This window comes from Musca vetustissima, unplaced genomic scaffold (assembly GCF_032173495.1).
Source record: "Musca vetustissima isolate MV318-11 ecotype Yass unplaced genomic scaffold, APGP_CSIRO_Mvet_v1 utg205079, whole genome shotgun sequence".
Taxonomy (NCBI): Eukaryota; Metazoa; Arthropoda; class Insecta; order Diptera; family Muscidae; genus Musca; species Musca vetustissima.
Window position 1 is genome coordinate 1,378 of NW_026872534.1, and position 11,859 is coordinate 13,236.

Genomic DNA, 11,859 nt, shown 5'->3' on the forward strand with positions numbered 1-11,859 from the left:
TTCCAGGCGCGTCGGTCTTTTGCGCAATTTTTCCAATTCGAACCAGTAAGGAAAGTAGTAAAGTCGAACGGGGCCGGGGACTATTAACATGAAATTGGATGAAATAAAATATGTGCTATTTATCTAAATGTGAATCTACCAAGATCTATCCATAAAGTATGTAAAACGACTTCAAAAAAAAAAAAAAATATATATATATATATATATAAATAGGTCATCCGTTGGGCTATTTCTGTACTTCTAGAAAACGCAACTACGCAATTCTATGCTCAATTTTGTAAGTTGTGCAAAATTTGATGTCAATATGACTAACATGAGGAGTTTGATGCCCAATTTACTTGAAATCTGGCGAAAATATATATGGAAGATCTATCCAAATATTAAGCGATTTCAAATAAACTTGTAACAGGTTAGGTTACACTAATTTCAGAACGTTTTGTTCCTATCAGCATATTGGTTCCTTAATGCGTCAATTACTTAAAATAATTATATAATAAAAGGGAGTTATATCTAAATCTGGACCGATTTTCACGAAACAAGGCAGACATCACACTAGGCTCAATTCAGTACGTTATGCCAAATTTCGTGCAAATCGAAAGATATATAGCGACTTTGATGTACCATTTACATGAAATCGGACGAAACTATATATGAGAGCTATATAGAAATCTGGACTGATTTTCTCGAAACTTGGCAGACACCACTCTAGGCTCAATTCAGTACGTTATGCCAATTTTCGTGCAAAACGAAGGATATATAGGGACCTTGTTGCACCATTTATATAAAATCGGACGAAACTATATATGGTCGCTATATCTAAATCTGGACCACATTTCACGAAATTTGGCAGACATCACTCTAGGCTCAATTCAGTACCTTATACCAAATTCCGTGCAAATCGAAAGATATATAGGGACCGTTTACATTAAATCGGTTAAATATATATATGGGAGCTATATCTAAATCTGAACCGATTTTTCCCAATTTCAATAGGGTTCGTCCTTGGGTCGAATAAGTGACATATGCCAAATTTCATACAATTCGGATTATAAATGCGACCTGTACTTTGTTTACAATTTAAAATGGACAGACAGACGGACGGACGGACATGCATAAATCGACTTACAAAGTGATTCTATGCATATTCTCAAAAGGAACCATGTGTCTATCTCGTTTCCTTTTGCCTGTTACAAACATATGCACAAAGACATAATACCCTGTACCACAGTGTGGTGAAGGGTATAAAAACCATGTTCGGCAATGTTGTCTTCGACTTGATCTTTCCATCGTATTCGTGGCCTTCTCCTTCTGTGTGAGCCATCAGCTGGTTCGATTTTATATGCCTTCTGGGTTGGGGCATCGACATCCATTCTCACAACATGACCTTGCCAATGTAGTCACTGCAGCTCAATAGTCTAACAATGTCGATGTCCGAGAATAGCTGATACAACTGATGGTTCATTCGACGGCGATATTCACCGTCAACGCAGATCGGCCCATAGATCTTTCGGAGAATTTTTCTCTCAAACACTCCAAGAGCTGCCTCATCTGCTTGCGTAAGTACCCATGCTTCCGATCCATATAACAGCGCGGGTAGTATCAGCGTCTTGTACAGTGTGAGTTTGGTCTGGCGGGAGGTGGACTTGCTTTTGAGTTGTTTGCTCAGACCATAGTAACATCGGTTGGCCATCACTATCCTTCTCCGAATTTCAAAAATGATGTCATTCGTTTTATTTTTGACGGTACCATGGTATATAACATCTTTGACTACCTCGAAGCTGTAGTTCTCAAGTTCCTCAGTTGGTCCGAGTCTACTGGACGTTTTGCGCGTTGATACCATCAGCTTGGTCTTCTCGTCGTTTACTGCCAGACCCACTTTGGCAGACTCCTTCTGAATTTGTTCGAAGGTGGCTGTTACCGCTCGCAGTGTTCGACCCATTATATCGATGTCATCGGCGTAGGCGAGTAACATGTGTTGTTTGGTGTACAGAGTGCCATTTCTATTCACCTTTGCCTCTTGTATGACCTTTTCCAGCAGGATGTTAAAACGGTCACACGACAAACTATCACCTTGTCTAAATCCTCGTTCGATGTTAAAGGGCTCCGAGAGGTCCTTTCCGACTTTAACTGCAGATCTTGTGCCTGTTAAAGTTATCCTGCATAGCCGAATTAATTTTGCAGGAATGCCAAACGCAGAAATGGTTTTATACACCTCTGAACGGATAGGGCTGTCGAATGCGGCTTTATAGTCGACAAATAGGTGGAATGTGTCGATGTGTTTTTCGTGGGTTTTTCCAGGATTTGGCGCAGAGTGAAAAGCTGGTCTATGGTTTATTTGACAGATTGGAAGCCGCATTGATATGGTCCAATGATGTCATTGACCATTGGCTTTAATCGTTCACACACTGCACACTGGATATCACTATATCATTGGGCATGCATTTTCTAGCCAAATTGTTCTAATCAGCTGGTGCATGCTCCTTACCAGCATCTGACCACCAGCCTTGAATAGTTCGGCTTGCAACCCATCGGCACCTGCTGCTTTATTTTTCTTCAGCCGATTGATTGCTATTCTGACTTCATCTTGGCTAGGTAGTATACACTCTATACCGTCATCTGTTATTGGTTCTGGGATATCCACTTCACTGTGACTATTTTATACCAGAAGTTTCTCAAAATGCTCCTTCCAGATCTTCAGCACGCTGTCTGTATCTGTCACCAGGTTTCCTTCTTTATCTCTACATGAGGATTTGCCTGCCCCCAAGCCTTCGGTTTGGTGTTTTACCCGTTGGTAGAATTTTCAGACTTCATTCTGACTTCTGTACATCTCGATTTGCTCGTGCTCACGTTTTTCTTATTCTTTCTTTTTTTTTAACTGAAAATACGTTTCTCCTCTCTCCTTTTCTCCCGATAGTTCTCCATCGCATTACGTGTTGCTACTGTCCGCAAGGTTGCCCTATACACTGGGTGTTTCATATCAGTAGCATTATGACACTCCTGATCGTACCACTGATTTCTTGAAGGTGGTCTCAGGTGTTGCTTTTGCTGCAGTTTGTTAAGAATGGACAATTCTCTGCCATTGTGCTTCTATATTATTATCGGGACAAGGGGTGCTTTCGTCAAGCAGTTGGGTAAGTTGAGCGGAGTAGGCTTCTGCTATCTGTTGTGTTTCGACGTCAAATTTCCTTGTTCGGACGGGTGTGTACCTTGGCTGCCACAAGGTAATGGTCCGAATCGATTGGATTGGATGAATTGGATAAATACCTTCCGTCTTATTGGTCCTTTGAAAAAATATATTTTTTCTGTACTTCTTCTCTTCCATTTTCCACTGTTTCTCTTCACTGTTACTAATGTTGTTGATATTATTTATGTCTTTGTTTTGTGTTGTGTTTTTGGTCATCTCCGCCCACCCTGGTTCTGTTTTATATCATTTTGCACAAAGTGTCATCCTGGCTTTATGGCTTCATTCGTTCATTCATTTATGCCGACTACAAAAAAATATTTGCATCGTAACCAAGTCTAAAATGTCTTTGTTGAACTGGCATTTAATTTTATTTCCTTCGTTTATGCTGTAGCTTTCAACAGCAGCAGTGAGGGCGGAGGAAACATCACATCAGCACATTTTATAGCATGGACTTGGTTGGTTGGTCTCTGCTTTGGGGTAATGTCCGGCCTGCCTAACAAAACAACCACATGGTTTTGGTAGGATGTTTTTGTTGTTTTGCTGCAGCATTTTTGGAATATCTTCCGGTTTCATATTTTCTTGGTTGGCTTTGTAATCCTCCACCCCTTTGTAACAAAAAATGTTTCTGAAAAATTTGTACTTTTGTTTAATTACCCGACAATTGTGTTTTACAACAATAATAATGTAAAGTTTAGTAATAAATTTCTTAACAACAACAAAAACAGCTGCAACAACATTATGGACTCATAATCACCCAGTAAGGCTTTATGTGACTTTGGTTTGCCATTATCGGCCATGACAAAACATTAAAATCTCAATCGAAGGATTCAAAATCTGATTTTTATGTGTTAACAGGAATAACTTTTAGGGGGTAATAAAAAATATTTTTAGAAATGGGAGGAAAGAGTTATTTGTATTTAGCAGAGGCTTTAGGGGATGTAAATAATTGTTTTTATTACACATTGCACCCTATCGGGATATAATTCGTTTGTCGGGATATAATTCATTGAAGTAACCATTTCCGACCGCATAATTTACGGGCCACATAGAACTGTATCCCTCGATGTTCGTTATTTTGGGGAATTGGCTTCTATATTCTTTTCCTCCAGAAAAATTCATTCCTATTGACCCACTTTGGGTGGCGTAGGGGATGATAGATACCAAGCAACGGCTCTGATTGGCTTTAACATGGCGAAGTCCAGGCTTATCTTGGTCCCTCTTTCATCTAAATTGTGTACAGTGACCTCCCCGCGGTGCCACCTGGGGAGCTATTCTCATCACTCGATGAAATAGTGAGCTAATATGTGCCGCGAGTTCACCCATAAGAACTATAAAACAAAATGAGTTGAGGCGTCGGGTTAGTTGCCCACTCTCGGAGAACCCAACCTACTATGAAAAAGCTAAGAAAAAGAAAACCAAACCCCCCTAATGTTGACGACCCCCGCAAACGTCTGCACTTGGAATGTGCGCACGTTGTACAGAACAGGCGCAGTGTTCGCTTTGGCGGATATATTCAAGAAGTAAAAAGCCGATATTATTGCCTTACAGGAAATGCGATGGAAAGGGACTGGCGTCAGCAAATCAGAAGATTACGCCCTGTATTATAGCTGTCATGAAACGAGACGTGAGTTTGTCTGCGGATTTATGGTAAACAGGAGAATAAAAGACCTCGTCTCTAGATTCACTCCAGTAGATGAGCGAATTGCTACCATCCGTATAAAAGCGAAGTTCTTTTACGTCAGTCTAATTTGCGCCCATGCTCCGACCGAAGATAAAGATGAACAGACCAAAGACATATTTTACGAGCGCCTAGAAACAGCATATGACCGTTGCCCTGGCCATGACATTAAAATTCTGCTAGGAGATTTTAATGCAAAAATCGGAAGGGAAAATATCTTTGGCCCCACCGTCGGAAAATTCAGCCTTCATGAAGAAACATCCGACAACGGCATGAGGCTGATTGACTTCGCGGCAGCAAAAAACATGGTAGTTAGTAGCACCAAATTCAATCATCTCGATATACACAAGACCACCTGGATCTCTCCTGATCAAGTAACGAGAAATCAAATTGATCATGTTGTGATAGACGAAAGGCAATCATCCAGTGTTTTAGACGTCCGAGCGATCCGAGGAACGAATATCGATTCGGACCATTACCTTGTGGCAGCCAAGGTACGCACCCGTCTTAATGTTGCAGCAAAGGTGCGAACTAATACAACACGGAAACTCGACGTCGAAAGCTGCAAACACAACAGGTAGCCGAGGCCTACTCCGCTCAACTTACCCATCTGCTTGAAGAAAGCACTTCTTGTCCCGAAGTGCTTTCTTCACTCCCTACAAACTGCAGCAAAAGCAACACTTGGGTACCAAAAACCACCATCAAGAAACCGATGGTACGATCAGGAGTATCGTAATGCTACTGAGGTGAAAAACGCAGCGTATAGGACAACCCTGCAGACAGTAGCAACACGTAATGTGATAGAGAATTATCGGGAGAAAAGAAGAGAGGAGAAACATGTTTTCAGAAAAAAAGAAGAAAGAACAAGAAAAACGTGAGCAAATCGAGATGTACAGGAGTCAGAATGAAGTCCGGAAGAAGAAGATACCCCAGAACCAATGTGCTGTGTGAACGATTGAAGTCAATGGTCAATGACATCATCGGACCATACCAATGCGGCTTCAGACCAAGCAGATGGTATCAACGCGCAAGACGTCCAGTAGACTCGGACCAACTGTGGCTAGGTCATGTTGTGCGGATGAATGAAAATGCCCCAGCTCAAAAGGCTTATAAAAATGAGCCTACTGATGGTTCCCGTAGAAGGGGAAGGCCACGAATTAGATGGAAAGACCAAGTATAAAACAACATCTTCGAACGTGGTCTTCCAAATTGGTGGACTTTCGCACAAGACCGACTCGCTTGGAAATCTTTTTTAAGCTCGGCTTATGAAACAACCGTTCTGTAAACAAACCAGCTAAGTAAGTAATTATTCACCCACTTTTTCGAACCGATTTTTAAAAATTCCAAGGGTTTCTTCCCTTCCCAATACAAAACATGTAAAACTGTCCTTAAAAATATCCTGTCCACCTTCAACACAAATTTGACTGACAGAATGCAAAATTGTGTATTCTGTCTGTCGAATAATTAGGACCTCCTTGACATTCACGTGATCAGCAATTGAATTAAATGTCAATTGCTCTGAATAACTCAAATTGTCAAATCAACCCCACCTCCTTCAATTATAATTTAAAATTGAAAACAACAACGACAAGAAAAATAACGAAAACATGTCTTGAAATTCATTACCTTAAAATGTTGACCCTTGTTGTTAACTAATTAAATTCAGTTAAGTTTATTTCGGTTTTTTCTTCTTTACAATTACATGGAATGAATTTGTACTGCCTCGGCGATTGTACAAACAAGCCGGACCTAAATAAACTTGAAATATCAAATCAAAAGCTATACAAATTATTTTGTGGTGGTAAAGTCAAATGCTTTTATATATTTTTTCGAGTATTTATTTTCTAATGAAATTGTTTATGCATTTCACATTCTTTTATTTGTGTTGCTTTATAAAAGAAACTGAAAAATTATTAGGAAAAAATTTAAAATTTAAAAGTCTTCGTTAATAAATCCACGCCTTGTGGCTACTTCAAAAAAGTCTTCTTTAAAAAATCCACGCCTTGAAAAAAGTCTTCTATAAAAAATCCACGCCTTGAAAAAAGTCTTCTTTAAAAAATCCACGCCTTGAAAAAAGTCTTCTTTAATAAATCCACACCTTGTGGCTACTTGAAACCAGTAAGGAAAGTAGTAAAGTCGGACGGGGCCGACTATATGATACCCTTCACCACTTTGGGTATATTCAACAGATGGGATCCTTATAGACGTCGCATTTTTGAAAGACCATTAACATGAAATTAAACATGTCATTCTGCAACCTATACTAAATATTGTTCAGATATAGAGTTGCTTCTTACAATGGGACAAAATTATGATAATAAATTTAAAGCAAAATATCGAAATCTAAACTGATTTCATCAAAACTTGTCACATGTTCGGCCACATTTTGAGTTCTTCATTTACTTATAAATCCAAATTTCGTACAAATGGAAGAATATATAGGGACTTTGGTAAACCATTTACATAAAATTCGGACGAAAATATATATATATATATGGGAGCTATATCTAAATCTGAACCGATTTTCACGAAATTTAACACACATCGTTCTAGACTTAACTCATTACGCTGTGCCAAATTTCGTGGAAATCGAAAGATATATAGTGACTTTAGTGGACTATTTACCTAAAATCGGGCGAAACTATATATGGGAGCTATAGGGACTTTGATACACCATTTACATTAAATCGGGTGAAACTATATATAGGAGCTATATCTAAATCTGAACCGATATCTAAATCTGAATGATTTTCAGGGACTTTGGTGCACTATTTACCTAAAATCGGGCGAATCTATATATGGGAGCTATATCTAAATTGTAATGTTCACTGGCCTAAATTGGCTAAGCAACTGAGATTAATGTATAAATATGTATATTGGTCTAGATGACATAGACAAAGGATGTTAGTTGCTTTGGGTAAGATGTTATTGCCACTCAGTTTGTTTCAGAAGGACTGCGGGAGCCTTTGTACGCTAACTTCAGTCGGGTGGGGGGTTCGTGTCCTTCCATTACAAATCTGCAGGAGTACAGAAAAATATTATAGACTCCCTGAATGTTGTTAAATCGAATGATATGAAGTGTGTGAAAAGTCCCACAAATGTACTATCTATTGCTCATATATTTGATATTCCCCATTTTACTATATCTCAGATGGTGTGAGATATACGCCTCTTAACCCTCCCTAACCATAGTCCTGTTAGGCGGATTTTGATACAGAACCCCATAACTCGTGTTACCTAGTTACGCCTTACCACATCATGAAAACACGTCAACTTTCTTAGTAATCCATTTCTTTAATTAGATAAACGCTCAAATATATGACATTTTGAATCAAATTTTTATGCTATAATTATATGTAGTGAATAATTAAAATAATCTGGGAAACATTATACTTAGTCTAGAATACGATCTATGTTGGAAAATTACATTAGCAGAAAAAAAGAAATCTCAAAAAATATTAGTAAATATATATGGGACACCCTAATATACAAATGACGTAATAAGTCTCAATGAATGAAGTATGAAACATTATAATTGTAATATTTGTTGTTTCTTTGTTCTACTTTTCGAGAACGTAAAAAGAGATCAATGAATGAATGAAACAATTGCTTGTGTGATAAGTAGATGACGAAAAAAAACTCAAAATAAAGAAACAAAAATCACTCAAAGTACTCACCAACTCCGTTTTACGCTGAACTTGTTGGAGGCCTCGAAGAAGTTCGTCGTTGCGGTGTTATTCGTTGTGTTGTTGTTATTATATATAAAATTCAATTGATGATAATGATCATAGTAATGTTTTCTCTACCTCATTCACAAATTTGTTTGTTCTTCTTCATTCATTAATAAGTCATTACGTGCGTATGTTTGATTATAACAGGGTGAACCTAAATTATGTCTATAAATTCAGAAACAAAATATTACTTACACTAAAAAAAATATATAAAAGTGTGAATGTAAATTTAACAATTTACATAATACTTATCTAATTTTTATAAAGATTTTGGAATCATAAATTGATGGTCTTAGAATTGCCCTGCTTAAGGTACGGACATTCTATTTTATTGGTGGATGGGTTTTTAGTGACAGAATGGTGGTTCGTCCGGTATAGGAGTAATATGATGATTTTATGGTTGATGGATCTTCTGCGAGATCATATGTTATCTAACTGGAACACAAAATTTTATCTGGACGTTGGTTGTGGTGGCTTCAGATCAATCTACTCCCTTATAAAATGTATTGGTTTTCTTATGATGAATTTTGTGGTTATGCGGCAATCCAACTGGAGAAGTATTTTGTTGGAAATTTGGTTGAATGTAGCAAGTGATCGCAGTGGATGCTGAAGCTTTCGTAGTGGCAATGGTGGTGTGATGAATGATTTTAATATTAAGGCTTCAAATTTTTAGTGCAATTTTTCACAATATTTGACGGAATGTTGGATTTTGTTCATTACATATCATGAGGGGGATAATTGGTTGAAGATGGTATTAAAATTCACTGCTTATACTTGACATCGCACATGTTGGCCCCCGACATAACCAAACAAAATTCGTCTTCACAGTTTGAGCCACGTGAAGAAAAATGTCGGGGGTTATTCTTTTCTTAATTATAGTTGCCTTTGTCACTATATACCACTTATATTGAATTTTTCCAACTGAGTAGGCTGAATTTCAATGATTATACAAATTTTTTAAGAAATTGTATTCTTTGCCTAGGAAAAATACACAATTTTTTTTTTATAAAAACGCCACTAAAACACTTTAACATTATATTTTATTACCTTGGCAAATTTAGGTTTATTTCCTAATAATTTCCTTATTTAAAATATGGAATTTGTCAATTTTTTAATTATCAAAATTATTTATCAAGTTTTTTCAAAATTCTTTAACTTTTCAATTTAGGTTTTTGTGTTCTGTACTTCTTGAAAGGCGAGTTGTAAAAGGCCTGTTGCAAATTCTCTTTTCTATACGAAAGCTCTGTACTAAAATTATAGTTGTATAGTAAGGGAATTGTAATTGTCGATAGAGTTGCTTTTGATCTAAGGCAAAGAACGATAGTACGTTTTTAGCGTTGCCACTTAGTTTCAATCGATAAATGTGATGAGTAATTTTGGTCGAATCGTATATTACAAACCAAGTAATATTTTCCTCATAGGAAACAATATTAATTGGAGATCATTAATTGGCAGATTTTGGTCTAAGGACGTATGTCCTTGGCATGGAAAGTGCCCACGGTCTTACCATCACTATCTTCCAGGATATAATAGTTTTGCCCTAGCTTTTCTTTGATCTTAGATTTGATAAAAAGGGGAGATAATTTGGCATTGAAAGCTTTTTCGGCGGAACTTTGAGCGAAATTTCGTCGATAAACTTCTTGGCCAATTTCAAAGGAAATTGGTCGGGCTCTCAAGTTATATTGGTTTTGATTCCTTTTATATGCCTCGGATATATGTCGACGTAAATTATTGCGAATTAAAGCTAAATTGTCATCTCTGTGCAAAATAGCAGATGGTTCATCTAAAAGTTCTAATTTCCGCAAAAGTTTGTAAGACGTACCATGGGTAACCATATTAAACCCGAAAAGGGCATGATAAGGGGAATATTTGGTAGCTTGGTGCACAGAGTTTCTCAAGGCACAACTTATGAGACTTAAGTTTTCATCCCATAACCGATGATCTTTCTTCAAAAATGTGCGAATGCCTGCTATTATAGAGCGGTTTACGCGCTCAGAAGCATTCGACTGAGGCGAATATAAGGCTGTATAAATATGGGTTACTCCATGGGAGGTCAAAAATGCATTAAATTCATTTGATTTGAACTGGGAGCCATTATCACTTATCAAAGTTTCAGGGACCCCATAAACGTGAAAAATTTGTTTAAGAAGATAATTTTGTATAACTGAAGTTGTAAATTTTTTTAGGGGACAGAGCCAATGAAACTTTGACATGTGATCCAGCACTATCAATAGGCCTATATTTCCATTTTTGCTCCTTGGGTACGGACCCAATATATCAATATATATCCTCTGAAATGGGCGATACGATATTGTTTCCTTACCCATTTCAGGTTTTAAAATTTGATTTGATGCTTTGGTGCACTTACATACATCACAAGACCTAATGTAATCCCTCACATCTTTTACCAAATTAGGCCAAAAGAAATGTCTTCTTATGAGTTCAATGGTTTTGAACATTCCCCCATGACAAGCGATAGCAGAGTTGTGGAACCTGAAGATTATATCTTTACGGAGCTCTTGTGGTATCCACAGTTTCCACGCTCTGGATTCTTGTTCACTATCCCCTGTATAATGGTCAGTTCTAATATAGACGTAGTTATCCACTATCTTCATGTCCGGGAATTGAGATTCATTTTTTAATATTTTATCTTTCAGAGATTTGTAGTCTGGGTCGAAAAAATGAGGGGAGTTTAGATCCACTTCCGGTTCTGAGAGCTCAATGGCTGAAATTTCGTTACAATGAATTCTCGACAATGCGTCAGGGACGACATTGTCTTTACCTTTCCTGTGGCTAAATGTGAATTTATATCCTTGCAACTTAAAGACCCATCTTGCAAGGCGGCCAGTTAAATCTTGCTGTTTCATCAGCCACACCAAGCTAGAATGGTCTGTTATGATTTCGAACTCTTGAAGTTCGACATAACACCGAAATTTCTTTATGGCTTCTACAGCCGCTAAACACTCTCTTTCGGTGACACTATAATTCCGCTGTGCGGAATTTAACTTTCTAGACATATACGCTATAGGCCTCTCGTCACCATTTTCGTCCACCTGTACTAATACAGCGCCGATTCCATAATCGCTTGCATCACAATGGATGTAAAACTTTTTGGAGAAATCGGGGTTGATTAGAACAGGGGCGGTCGTTAAGAGATGTTTAATGTTGTTAAACGCATCATTAGCCTCATTGGTCCAAACAAATTTCTTTTTTGTGGACAGAAGTTCAGTAATTGGGAACACTTTTGAAGAAAAGTTGTCGATAAA

At 37.7% G+C, this 11,859-nt stretch overlaps 1 protein-coding gene across 1 annotated transcript; it reads right to left on the minus strand.

The window, feature by feature from the left end:
- Positions 1 to 10,056: 10,056 nt before the first annotated feature.
- LOC133328274 (uncharacterized) lies at positions 10,057 to 10,428 on the minus strand. Its single transcript, XM_061536864.1, has one exon. It carries the CDS (start codon positions 10,426 to 10,428, stop codon positions 10,057 to 10,059), a length of 372 nt encoding a protein of 123 aa, XP_061392848.1.
- Between the last annotated feature and the right edge of the window lie 1,431 nt (positions 10,429 to 11,859).

Bases quoted from the DNA above. Each gene is read 5' to 3' on its own strand.
- LOC133328274 (XM_061536864.1), bottom strand. From the start codon at position 10,428: ATGGTTACCCATGGTACGTCTTACAAACTTTTGCGGAAATTAGAACTT.